The sequence below is a fragment of a genome, unplaced genomic scaffold (genome assembly GCF_019419815.1).
Source record: "Pyrus x bretschneideri cultivar Hongxiangsu unplaced genomic scaffold, Pyrus_bretschneideri_v1 Contig16, whole genome shotgun sequence".
Classification (NCBI taxonomy): domain Eukaryota; kingdom Viridiplantae; phylum Streptophyta; class Magnoliopsida; order Rosales; family Rosaceae; genus Pyrus; species Pyrus x bretschneideri.
The window spans coordinates 1,348,874-1,362,653 of NW_025999457.1; the positions used below are offsets into that span (position 1 = coordinate 1,348,874).

The 13,780-nt window shown below is 38.2% G+C and overlaps 2 protein-coding genes across 8 annotated transcripts; one reads left to right on the forward strand and one right to left on the reverse strand.

Annotated features, from left to right (window-relative positions):
• Positions 1–47: 47 nt before the first annotated feature.
• On the reverse strand, positions 48–9,050 carry LOC103951171 (disease resistance protein Roq1-like). 7 transcript variants are annotated; one of them, XM_048580825.1, is made up of 8 exons: positions 8,402–9,050; positions 5,319–5,391; positions 5,203–5,263; positions 4,984–5,070; positions 3,990–4,536; positions 2,794–3,903; positions 2,581–2,692; positions 1,560–2,283 (listed from the first exon to the last, which is right to left on the reverse strand). In XM_048580825.1, the coding sequence occupies exons 5-6, from the start codon at positions 4,505–4,507 to the stop codon at positions 3,108–3,110; spliced, it is 1,314 nt and encodes a 437-aa protein (XP_048436782.1). In that variant the 5' UTR covers positions 4,508–4,536; positions 4,984–5,070; positions 5,203–5,263; positions 5,319–5,391; positions 8,402–9,050; the 3' UTR covers positions 1,560–2,283; positions 2,581–2,692; positions 2,794–3,107. The 7 variants fall into 7 exon arrangements, with proteins under 7 accessions (XP_048436776.1, XP_048436777.1, XP_048436782.1 ...); XM_048580824.1 differs by having other exon boundaries at positions 4,984–5,263; positions 5,319–5,384; XM_048580823.1 differs by having other exon boundaries at positions 4,984–5,263.
• On the forward strand, positions 7,169–8,914 carry LOC125475825 (L-type lectin-domain containing receptor kinase S.6-like). Its single transcript, XM_048581188.1, has 2 exons — positions 7,169–7,329; positions 8,614–8,914. Exons 1-2 carry the CDS (start codon positions 7,169–7,171, stop codon positions 8,912–8,914), a joined length of 462 nt encoding a protein of 153 aa, XP_048437145.1.
• Positions 9,051–13,780: the final 4,730 nt, after the last annotated feature.

The following is a 13,780-nucleotide window of genomic DNA, read 5'->3' on the forward strand; positions in this document are numbered from 1 at the left end:
AAATAAGACAACTATAAAACTGAGAGTACAAGTAATCTGCAAAAGCGTTTCTACAACAACATTCGTATCCCCTCGCCTTTCAATAAATAGTCATCTTAATTTAGCTTGTGAGATTGAATACATTGGCTAAAAGATGGCGAAGCAAAAAATATTTTTAAAAACAATGAAGTTGATGGGATAAATCAATAGTGACTAGTAACAATGTCTTTTGTGGATTTCTTTTGTGTCGTTGAAACTGGCACTTCCAGGTCCACTTGGAGCTGCCTCATCACGATTTTCATGTGTTCTTTTCAAGATTTTCAGTGTTCGTTTGAGTTCTTCCAAATCTTTCTTGTACAGCAAACGAGCCCCACACTTCTTCACTGTATTCAAGTCTGCTTTTACTCCTCTTCTGTCTCCAAAAGCATCAAAGTTTACTCCTCTCTCTCCAAAAGAAGCATCAAAGTAAGTTTCAAATAAAAACTGTTCTTGATGACAACTAGAACAATCCAAATAAAATACCCAAAGGTGTTCAGACATGAGAGACCCTATTTTGTAGGTCACACTAAGGTGTTCAAACGCGAGAAACCCCATTCTGTAGATCACACTATTATCAATACCTCTAGCTCGAATACTGAACTTATCACAATGAGGAAGGGCAGCTGGATTGGCCAAGTTTTGCTTAGGATCTTGAAAAACAACACAAAAGGCAATCCCCAGCCAGTCAGTACATGATGGCGGAGGGAGATCCACGTTTACTGAATGTCCCACACTTTGATTACTGAACCACCTTGGAATTTCACTTCCAGGGATTACAATTTCTTGGACCCACTGTACGAATCCCTGTAGCAGAAGAAAGATCAATTATTTAGAGAGAGAGAGAGAGAGAGAGAGAGAGAGAGAGAGAGAGAGAGAGAGAGTACCTCAGTGGCAAATTTTAGAATCGTTGAGAGTATTGTATTAATACAGCCTTCATCTTGAGCCAATGCAATGTTATTCAGGCAAAAGAACTTATAACAAAAAGACTCTCTGCCATAGGTCCATCTAGTCGTCATCTTGTATGTATCTATCAACCTTTTCCTTTTTAAGGAAATACAATTGCATGCATCGCAATAAGGGCTCTCTGGCACTGATGGAAGAGTCTCTTCGCCCTCATAGATACTGGTGTATCTACTCATCATCTTGGAAGGATCTAACAACCTTTTTAAGGAAATACAATTGCATACATTCACATGCAAAAGGCCCTCTGATGGAAGAGGGGGCAATTCTTGAAGGCTTTTGCACCTCTCGAGATCAAGACACCAAAGCTTAGAAAGGTATCTAATGCTTTCAGGTAGACTGACGAAATTATTTCCACTAAGATGCAATTGTTCAAGAAAGGACAAGCAGCCAATATCATTGGGGATATCTCCTTCATGGAGATTACAGTCTGCTAAATTTAACTCTGTCAAAGAGCATAAAAGATTTAGAGAAGACAACTCCACACCCCAACGAGGACGATCATGATGACTCTTTTCAACCCCACACCCGTCCCTTGCTTTAGCATCCGATCCTTCATCCGATTTGTCAAACACTAGAACTTCAAGAGACTTCAAACTATAAATAGCCATTGGAAGGTTCAAGAGATTCTTGCAATTATCTAGATTCAACACCTTAAGGCCAACCAGATGTCCAATTGATGAAGGTATGTCCTCGATCGCCGTCCCACCTAAGTGAATCAAAGACACATTCTTCATCTGCTCCCCAAATTCTGGAATCTTTTTCAGATTTTTGCAATCACATAGATACAACTGCTTAAGGCCCACTAGATGTCCAATTGATGAAGGTATTTCCTCGATCGCCTGTCCCACTTAAGTCAATCCAAAACACATTCTTCATCTGCTCCCCAAATTCTGGAATCTTTTTCAGATTTTTGCAATTGCGTAGATCCAATACCTTAAGGCCAACCAGATGTCCAATTGATGAAGGTATTTCCTCGATCGCAGTCCCACTTAAGAACATCCAAGACACATTCTTCATCTGCTCTCCGAATTCTGGAATCTTTTTCACATTTGAGCAACGATCAAGACGGAAAAGTTCAAGAGAATCCATTTCAACCTCACTTGGGAGGCTCTTAATGCTTTCACACCCTTCAAGTATCAAAAATTTAAGTCTTTTAAGGACTGCAATAGTTGGGTGCATCTCAACTAAATTCTTACATTCCGAAAGATCCAATGTCTCAAGATTTGGAAGACCACTGAAATCTGGGGTACTCTTCAATTTATTGGACCATGTAAGATTGATATATTTCAAGCTGGGCAAGTCCTGTACAACACCGATAAGGTTCATATCATATATTTAGCTTCTACAACCTTAAAGTTTATTCAAAACAATAAATAAATAAATATATGATTATTTTGTAAGTTAAAAGCATTTATTCAATACTACTTTTTACCATTTTTCCCTCCCATAGCCGAACAAGTTTGCTATGAAGCATCAAGAGTTCAATAAGAAAACGTGGTTGAAAGCTGGTTGGAAGAAACTTGGACGGATAAAAACTCCAATTTATAGTTCTCAGGGAACATGGAAGAAATTTGGGGCTTGAAGAAAAAATCAAATTACCGAATTCCAAAAACCTCAGTCCATGGAGCTTAGAGAAGGCTTCCCCATTCCACTGGCGTACCTCCTCTACTTTGGGCAAGCATAAGGATATTGCTTCAATTGCTTCCGTTCCCTAACAATTAAGAAAAAAGGACAAATTAATTTCACATTCAAGTCTACTATAGTGTCAAAAGAAATCATATATTCTTTCAAACTTGGTATTTAACTTCTTACCGTATTAGTCGTGAATACATGAGAAATGTCATTGTAACGCCACAACCTACTACGTTTACCAGGCTCTTTAGACTCATCATCAACAATTTTCCATGCCATTTCTTGTATCAAATCATGCATCCATATGCAATTTTGGTGATCTTGATAGAGGAGAGACTTCTCAATTAGAACATCTATCACAGCAAGGCTAGAAATTCCCAAAGAATTAGAATTATCTAATATTTCAATAATTCCTCGCTTCGTGTACTTCCCTTTGTGGACACATGCAACATCGAGAAAAATGCTCTTTTGCATCTCTTCTAGTCCATCGTAACTTATTTTAAGTGTATCAAAAATTTTTGGCTTAGGAATTTTGACAGATTATCCCGTTCACTACACCAAGCATCTAGCCCTCTCTTAAACAAAGCTGACCCCAAAGTCTTAAGAGCTAATGGAAGGCCTCCAGCATGATTAATGAAATACTTAGACAGTTCCAAAAAATCTTCCTCAGGTTGGTCTTTTTTAAACGCATGCAGGCTAAAGAGCTTAAGTGCTTCGGCATCATTCAACCCCTGCACCTTATATGATGTTTCTATACCATGTTCGACTAGCAAGCGCTGATTCCTAGTTGTCACGATAATTCTACTCCCCATACCAAACCAACCTTGATTTCCAGCCAACACTTCAAGTTGCTTCAATTCATCCACGTCATCAAGTACGAGGAGAACCTTTTTATTGCGTAAGAACTTCTCAATGAGAATACTTACGCGCTCTTCAACCCAAATTTCTGGGTTCCTTTCCTTCAAGAGGCGGGAAAGAAGTTTTTTTGCAAGATCAACTATACCATATTTTGCACATTCCTCTCTAACATTGGCAAGAAAACAATGAACATCAAAATCATGGAGGATTTTATCATAAACTAGGTTAGCAAGGGTTGTCTTGCCTATGCCACCCATACCCGTTATCCCAATAAAGCGAACATCATTAGCATCATGAGCAAACAGCATATTTAGTTGCTCTAGTGCATAGTCAGTTCCAACTAACTTCCATGAGGAATCTGTTGGCGTGAGTGTAGCTTGCACTTTCTCCCACACCCATTTGACGATGTCTTCAATCAGCTTTCTTTCATCCCTGGAAAGAAGAAAAGTATAATAAGTTAACCAAACAGGGGCACCAAAGCAAGAACAAGAACGAAACATTTAAATATGCAAGCGTACTTAAAATCCTTCCAATGCTTCCCAGAAATTTTGGATACACTTTTTAGATCAGCTTTCCATTGGACCACCTTCTTTTTATCTTCGGTACTGATCAAGTTTCTTTCATGCTCCTCAAAGGCTTCGGCAAAAGATCCCCTCTGATTTCCTACGTCGGAGGGATCTGTCTCATAAAAGACCGGCAGAACCGACTTCCTGGCTTCCATGCATTGAAGAATCTTTGTAAGTTCATTCAAGCACCATTTGGAAGAAGCATAGTTCGGCGAGAGAACAACAATTGCAGTATGCGATTTTTCGATCGCACTCGGGAGCTCATGACGAATACTTGTTCCCCCTTCAATCTCATGGTCGTCCAAGAAAGTCCTAATTCCTTGCCACTTGAACAATTCACCGTATAAATGAGATATAAAACGCTTGCGGGTGTCTACACCCCTAAAACTCAAAAACACATCATAATCCCATCGAGGAGTTGATTCATTCGAAAGAAAAGATGCTGAGGCTCTTTGGGTGCTCAATGCCATGGGGAGAAACAGTTGCTGTAAATCGTGTACTGCAAACAGTAAATGAATGAACAAGTAAAAAGATAGAAAATCAATGTTTTAAAATGTAAAAAAAAAAAAAAAAAAAAAAAATTTGAAACTTTAAAATGTATATATATTAACCAAATGAGAAAATACTATAAAAAACAAAACCCAGAATCAGCACAAACTTACACATGCAGAGCAAAGTGACAAATGGCAAGGCAAGAAGCAGAAAAATCACAGTGAAAATTCTCACAACAAAGTTGTAGGAAGAGACGAAATTGAGAGAGAGGTAGGAATGGAAATAAATGAGAGAGAGATGGACAGCAGAGTACTCATACTGGTATTGGTGGTGTTAGGAATTACACGGTTTAGTTTGTGATACAACAATAAAATGTATAAAACGTTATACGTGGAAAAGAACAATGATTTACATGAACTGAAACGCCCAAATAGCCGTGTAATCAACTTATTACCTGTTGTCACGCTACAAAGTTAAGGTACGATAAGGCGGGGATAAAGTTGAGCCACACCGCTGTAATGTTTCCTTGCAATGTAAAGCTCTTGAAAGAGGGCAACATGAAAATCCGCATGCAAGAGGAAAAGCTAAAGTGAAAGGACAAGTATTTTCCACAAGAAAGGTGGAAGATGGACTCGAGAAATTTCCAGGAAGTTTCCTTGTTGGGACGGGTTACCTTTTCTCTTCTCACCAAAGTGATTGGATGCAAGATTTCTGAGTAAGTTTCCAACTTTCTTCTGAGAAAAGATATTCATGTCTCTTTGTTTTTATAATGCTGCTAAAGCCACTTACCTGTCTGATTTATTCACCCACTTTGCAATACTCGTTCGAAAGCATTTTCCACAAAAGTAAAGGGTTCTGCAAACTAAAACAGTAGTCAATGAACAAGTAAAACAAAAACGAGCAGTGAAAAGAAAATAGAAAATAGAAACTTTAAATCTTGTTTTCTTAATTGAAAATGTATGCTAAGCAAAAGAGGTTAAGGTTTCAGAGAAAATACTAGAAATAAAAATACACGATTAGACAAACTTACACAGGCCGAGAGAAGTGACAAATAGCAAGGAAAGAAGCAGAAAAATCACTTTGAAAATGTTAAAGGCGTTGGATGCGTTTCTGTTCTTTTGGTTCCCATCAACAAAGACAAAAAGAAAGGCAGCCTATGCCTTTCGGTTCCTAAAAAACAGAGAAATGAAAAATTATATTTATTCTTTTGTTTGAGGGTGAGCTATTTGGTGTATCTCAAATTTGGGTTTAAAAGTTAAAATTCTATTTGTAATCTCTGTTGATTAGTAGTGGAATTTTCTTACCGTATTTACACTGGATGGAGTCTTATGTCGAACAAATATAAATTTTTGTGTCACTTTGAATTGTTTATTTTGTCCAATTTTTCTATATTAATTTATTAGTTTTATATTTGACGCTTCCCCACAACACTTACCACTGAAAAATGAGCTAAACCATTTAATCAAATTAAACTACAAGTCCTCTGCATGAAACTGCTCATATTGGTTTCATTCGACTGATTTGAATGTTTCATCACATAAGTATAAAGATAAACATTTTTTTTATCAAACGGTAGATTTTATTAAATTAGTCATCGACAAACTTCGAACCCACACTGTCATGTAAAGACTCAACACCTTTCCACTACTATGGTAAATGATCACATGCAAGTATAAAGATAAACTTGGACTAAAAGGAAGAACAAATACTAAACTAGTGAGAACATCAGCAATCAAACATTGGCATCCAGTATCAAGCCAAAGATAAGTTGGAAGGAACTTGCAAGCAACTCCATCAGCCCACATTTCTAATCACCACCATCACACAAGCTATCAGGTAACAAAACAAATTAAACTCTCAACAGGAAAGAAAGAATGAATGAATTACATGAAACAAGAACTTCAAGACACCGGTGTAATCAACTTATTACATATTGTCATGCCACAAAGTTAAAATCTCCCTGAAAAAGCAACAAGCAAATCCCTATACAAGAGCTGTACACTTTTCAATACTCGTTCAAGAGGAAACGCCGAAGGGAACACATTAAAATATGGACTCCTAAAGTGAAAGGACAAGTATTTTCCTGATTTCCAATACTCGTTCCAAAGTGAAGGAAACAACTATTTTCTACAAAAATAAGTGGATGGCTGACTGAGAAATTTCCAAGAAGCTTCCCCATTTGGACGTGTTATCTTTTTTCACCTTTTCTATTCTCACCAAAGGAAATCCCCATACATACGTACTACCATTACCAAAGTGAAAGGACAAGTATTTTCCACAATAAAAGTGACTCAAACTATTTTTGATTTTTAGTTTTTAAAGAAAACTTGTTTACAATTACTTCTAGATTTTAGTTTTTAAGAAATGAAAACTGAAAACTAGTTTCTTGAGCTTTCAAATTTTGTATTTTCAGTTTCTAATTTTAGTTTTTAATCAACGCCATGACACAAGCCATCAAGTAACAAAACCAATAAAATGTCAACTGAAAATGTTATATGTGGAAAAGAACAATGAATTGCATGAAACGAGAGCACCAAAACAGTTGTGTAATCAACCTATTACGTGTTGTCACGTCGCAAAATTAAAATACAATGCAAGGTGTCGACAAATTTGAGCCACACCGTTAATGTAATGTTTCCATGCAATGTAATTCTCCCAGAAAGAAGCAACAAGGAAATCCCCATGCAAGAGCTGTCCACTTTCCAATACTCGTTCAAGAGGAAAAGCTAAAAGGACAAGTATTTTCCACAAAAAAGTGGAACACAGACTATGGGAAATTTCCAGGAAGCAAGATTTCTGAGTAAGTTCCAACTTTCTTTGAGAAAAGATATTCATGTCTCTTTGTTTGTTCAGTGATGCCAAAGTCACCTAGATATCTTATTTCTTCACCCACTTTCCAATACTTGTTCCAAAAGTGATACATTAGGACCACTAAAGTATAGGCAGGTATGTTGTAATCTGATTAACCATCATTCTTCAGAATCTTTAACTCTTCATGCATACCAGTGCTTTTAGAGACATTACATGATATACAAGTCTAAAACTCTTGATTTTCTTCTAAATATTATTTTACCCCGACAACACTAAGTTTTATGCAAAAACACTTCAAGAGCTCAACTGAAGGAAAAAAAAAACCTAGTCTATTCACTTGTCATGCTCTAATTGATTCTTAGTTGTGAAATCCTTTCTCAATCATCAAGTCAGTTGGGTTTTTCTTTTTCTTTTTTAACTATTGGGCTTAAAGTGTTTTTCTCTAAGGATCAAGTAAACTTCATCTTCCAGGAGAATATACTCACTAAATTCATTATCTATTATAAGTTTCGGAAAAGAACGCATTAGTTGCAGAATGAAAGCGAAATATAATTCAACTCAGTTTACACAGTTTCTACTTTACACAGACTTATACACCAATTTCTACTTCTTTACACAGTCAAAATCAATAAAATTAACATAATGAACCATTGTTGAATGCTGTAGTCACTAAAATGCAGCATAACATATGTCAAATCTACTGCTTTCCCGGTAAAACCGACATCTTTATGGCCACAAAACTTAAAAAGGAGGAGACCAATCAACAAAGTTCAAAAGCTAAAAGGTTTTCGCTTTGCCAATGGCACAAACCCAGATCACCCACCACTGACTTCACCCTCAAAAACTTTACTTCGAAAAACTTCATTTTTCCCTAAAATTCCATAATTCTACTCCCTCAAACACCCCACCAGACAGTCCTACTAACTTAACCCAGGCCCATTCAAGTCTAATTACCAGATCCAAACTTTCAGAAAGAAAAATTCAAAAAATCAAACAAAATTACAAAATTCAATTGAAAAATTGCAAGAAAATTGAACTCGGAATTGAGCAAAGAAACATACCATAGTTCACCAGTAGCTCAGGAGTCTGACATGCAAGTCGAAGTGATATGAACTGAGTTGTAATAGCAGTGATTAGCTTAATCACTGTTAGGGGTTAAATAGATTTAATGTTATGTTTATTGAGTATTATGTTGTACTTGGGCCAGCTAGTTAAGTTCCGACAAGCTTGTCTCTTGGATAAGATCAGTGACAAGGGAGTTTAACCGACACAGGGTTGTCGGGGAAGGGGCATCAGCTAAGGTTTATACAGGGTCTCTGCCCTCTGGTGGAGAAGTGGCAGTGAAAAGGTTTGAGAGGGCTGATGGGATCGCTAGTCTGCGTAATCCTTTTACCACAGAGTTTGCAACTATGGTGGGTTCTTTGTGGCACAAGAATCTGATTCAGCTTCATGGGTGGTGCTGTGAGGGTAATAACTTAGTCCTGGTGTACAAGTACATGCCCAACGGAAGCCTCAACAAGGTTCTCCACAAAAGCTTCAATTCAGCAATTGTTCCATCTTGGAAGCACAATTGAAACAAGTTATACCGATGAAGAGCGTAATTCTGGCACTTGTCACAGTAAAGCAAAGCATCTTCAGTACCTTTGTCACACGTTTGACAAACAGTCACCTACATCTAGTACACCATAACCAACGTTAGCGTTTTCTTCCCTATTTATTAATAAATACGCACAAAATAACAACAATTGGAAGTCCCACAGCCCAAGCCAAATATATACTTGTAAAATACTGACTGCATATAAGCAACCAAACAGAAGAAGCTTAAAGTATAAGGTGATGTGGATGTAAAAGGTTTATTGTTTCTAATCCTACCATGTTAAGTAGGCATATCTGACATCAAATGAACAGTTTCTATTGTTTGATGAATGTAACTTTGAAATGTGCAACTGTTATGTACGTTCTTTTGCATAATTCAGAGCCATAGCTTGTAAAATCTTATTGTGGTTGATAATGGGAGGAGATCTCATGAATCGTATTTCTACCTGAACGGAAGTGAGAGGAAAAGATGACCTACCGACATTTATCCAGGGATTACAAAGTTGAGCAAATGGTTTTCATCTTAGAGGTTGAAGATAAGTCTTTTGGTGAAAGGATTCTTTTAACAGAGAGAACTAGATACAGAGGGTACCAGATTTCTTCCGATTTGGGTTGCGCTGCTTGGCTCATTGATCAGTTAAAGGAGGCGGTAGTTACAAGCGGTCAGAATTTCTTCAGAAAATATAGAGGTCATAATTATCAGTTTTGGGTTGAAAGATTCCACAACAAAAACAGGGATTTCCTTGTTCTGTCCAAAACAGAAAAGGATGGTTTTGTCAGGAATATCTTCGTTCTAAAGGAAGTAACTTTTTCGGATGGAGAAGTTTGGAGGACCTACTGTCTGAAATCCTTCGAGGGGGAAAGAGAGTCGGGGCTTCTCAGAGGAATGTGAAGAGGGATGGAATTGAGCCTTTGAGCAGCCACTCGGGGTTTGGCCCTCAGGTTTCGTATAGAGACGCAGTTCTTGGAGGCAAGACGTTGACAAATGAGGCATCCCTTCAAAACGTCAGAGAGGAAAGATGGATCAAGAAAAACTGGAATATGAGAGATATTTCCACGGAATCCTATAGTTGGGGGAGTGTAATCGTTTGTGAGAGACTTGTGGTGCATCAGCCTTGGAGAGATGTGGAGATCTTACTTCAAAATCTGCTGGGAAAGAAAATTTGGCTTTCACCGTTCCAATGCAACAAGGCCTTGTTTGTTTGTCAGAACAAAGAGGAAGCAACAAAAATTGCTTAACTTGGACTTCTAGCCATGAATAAGTTACCAAAGGTGGTGTTGTCTGGATGGTGGGATAGTATCAAATCAAACGACAGAAAGGTGGTTAGTTATGGTGGATGGGTTGCTCTGGAAGGTTTACCGCCGCACCTTTGGACCAATGATTTTTTCCAAAAGATTGGCGATGCATGTGGTGGTCTGGTGGAAGTTGACCGTAGAACAGCTAACTTTGGTTTTTTGCTTGAAGCAAAGTTAAAAATCAAACCCAACAACACTGGCTTTATTCCAGAGTTCGTAAATGTGGCAGATGGAGATTCAGTATTCAGGGTAAAAATCCGTCAACTTTCGCTAGCAAAGAGACCTAATCTTTCGGTAGCAAATTGTGGTGTAACCAAAATACCAAATGGCTCTTTGAAGACGGAATTGAAGTTACAAAGGATCATCGGAATTATCCCTCCGGCGAAGGCAGCTTTACAACAGACTGCCCCTATATCAGGGACACGTGTCTGTTTTCAGATTAGAGATTTTGAATGCCCTGTCACTGTTGGATCTGAAAGAAAGCAAGGTGAGAGCATGCACATGACAGAGGGTGCGCGGGTTGAGGAGCCTGTAATTAATGTGTCTACTTTTTCTGTAAGAAAGCAAGGTGAGCAACAACGTGCAGAAAAACTAACAGAAGTAGCGAAAATGACAGAAGCGGTGGATTTCACAGAAGGGGTAGAAAAGGCAGTTGCAAGGGATTATTTTAATAATTCAAAAGAGAAGGGAAGTCAGAAAGAAGTGTTCCATTCGGATAAAGGCAAGGGCTTGAAGGTATGTGGGACAGATGGTGCGGTAGTATTCCCACCGAATGAGCACAAAAATCAACGAAGGGGTTTTATTTTAATAGGACAAAAAGGGAGGCTTATCTCAAAAGTGGTCTCTTTTGGATTAAAGAAAAGGTAATGGAGGCATATGGGTCTTCCATTAATAAGGAGAATTCTTTATATGACTCTGCAAGGAAGGTGGGTCTTGACCCACAAAATCTTTTTGCTGGGTCATGCCTAGGCCCAATTAATCTAAAATTCAATGGGCTGAGATTTCAACTACAAGAAGGAATAATTTTCTCAACCATGGATAATACGCAGACATCTCTGCTGGTGGAATCAAAGCACTCGAATTGGTTGACAATAGGAAGCAGCACTTCAAAGTATTCAATAGTGATCAAATCTCACCGCCCTTCGGCTAAAGAAGCTCATCACAAGGGTGTTTCAAGAAAAACCCCAATTTGTTTCAAATTGAATTTCCTTGGGAGATTTGGTGAATCTGATAAATGTGGAAAAAGACTGAAGCTTGTTCTTCAGGATAAGTTTGGATCTTATCAAACTCCTTTCGAGAGGCCTAAACTGAAGGAAATTCAATCTCCCAATCTCACTTTCTTAAATACTGTTTGTGAACAGATGGAAGAAAATGAGAGTGATGTCGATGAAGTTCCAATAAGGCCATCGGGCAGGTTGATTGAGGAGGACTCATCTGAACAAATGATGAGGTTGACAGAGGATCTTGGTCTGGATTATTCTCAATTATCAGATTTTGTTGAAGACGAATACATGTCACAATCATTAGATTCAGAGGAGGAGCTTGGTGATTATTCACAAGACGAAAAAGAAACCTTCGATGTTTTTGATCGCTTTAACAATGTGTTTCACAATCTCTTCACTGATACAACAATGGAAACAAGGACGACGTTAGATGAGGTACCTTCTCAGTCACATCATATAGCAGATTTAGACACTGTGGAACAAGTTGAATACAAGGATACTAGAAAAAACAAGAAACTGTTAAAGTACAGCAGGAGGAAAAGGTCGGCTTGTGTATCAGTTAAACGTGAAGCACAAAATCAAACTACCAAATTCATGTCAAATATGAAAGTTTCTTTGGTGCCACTAAAAAGGTCTTTATTTCATGAAAAGAATACTGGGAAAGTCATTGCTAGCAAGCTTGTGGGTGGAAACAAGGCAGAAAAGAAAATTCAAATGGGCATTGTCAGATTTAATAAAGATAATTAGCTGAAATGTTAGAGGATTGGGAAGTAGGCAGAAGAGGTTGATTTTGAAACAGCAATTCAGGCGCTTGAAGCCCGATATCATTATCTTACAAGAAACAGAGAAAGAATCAATTGACAGGTCGCTTGTGGCTAGTGTTTGGGGAAGCAAATTTAAAGAGTGGATTTATGCCCCTGCTCAAGGAAGATTTGGGGGTATAGCTGTGATTTGGAATACCAAACACATCTCGGTTATTGAATCTTTGGTTGAAGGTTTCTCTGTCTCCATAAAAATTAAAGCCCTCAATGGGTTGGACTAGTGGTTATCTGGTGTCTATGGTCCCTGCAAAAATAGAGAGCGAAGGGAGTTCTGGGAAGAAATGGCTGGCCTTTACGGTCTTTACGGACCAAGATGGTGTGTAAGAGAAGATTTTAACGTGGTGAGATTTGTAAATGAGAAATCAAATGAGGGAAGAATGACTACAAGCATGAGGAATTTTAATGATTTCATCCAAGATACAGAACTCAAGGATCTGGAGTTGCTCAATGCTCAATTTACTTGGTCAAATTTCAGAGAAGAACCTGTGTGTCGGAGGTTAGACAGATTTTTGTTCTCAGTAGGTTGTGAAGAGATTTTTCCAGAGGTAAGACAAATGGCTTTGGCAAGGGTCACTTCTGATCATTGTCCAATCCAACTAGATACTAACAAGGTGAAATGGGGGCCAAATCCTTTCAGATTTGAAAACATGTGGCTACAGCACCCAGATTTCAGGAACAATTTCAAACAATGGTGGCAATCTGAGCAGGTGGAGGGTTGGGAGGGTTATAAATTTTTGTACAAGTTAAAAGCTATCAAAAGAAAGTTGCAAAGATGGAGTAAGGAAAGTTTTGGTGATGTCGAGAAACAAATTAAGGATGCTGAGGCTAGCATAGAGGATTTAGATAGGAGAGAAGGGTTGGAAGGGTTAGATGTTGCTGCTAAAAGAAAGAAGGAAGAGTTACTTTTCCTTGTGGAAGATCTGGCTTATAAGGAAGAAGTGAAATGGAGACAGAGAGGTAAAGTGGAATGGGCTAAAGAAGGGGACGGTAATACTAAATTTTTCCATAGAATAGCAAGTGGGAGAAGGAAGAGAAACTATATAGAAAGGTTGGAAGTGGATGATAGGGGATTGATAGAGGATGCAGAAGAGATAGAAAAACATATCGTTAACTTCTTCAAGTCCCTGTTTAGTAGCAACGAAGAGGTATGTAGGGGCTTGGAAGGCATCAATTGGGCCTCAATAAGTGAATCTGAGGCAGCTTGGCTTGAGAGGCCTTTTGAGGAATCAGAAGTACAAAGAGCGGTCTTTGATTGTGGAAGGGATAAATCGCCAGGACCAGATGGTTATTCCTTGCAAATGTTTCAACACTGTTGGGAATTCTTGAAAGTGGATATTTTGAAGGTCATGGAGGAGTTCTTTGAGACCGGGATAATAAATGTGGTGACAAATGAAACATTTATTTGTCTAATTCCGAAAAAGTCAGATTCTTTGAAAGTGACGAACTACAAGCCTGTAAGCCTAGTTACTGGTTTATACAAAATTGTGGCAAAAACCCTAGCTTC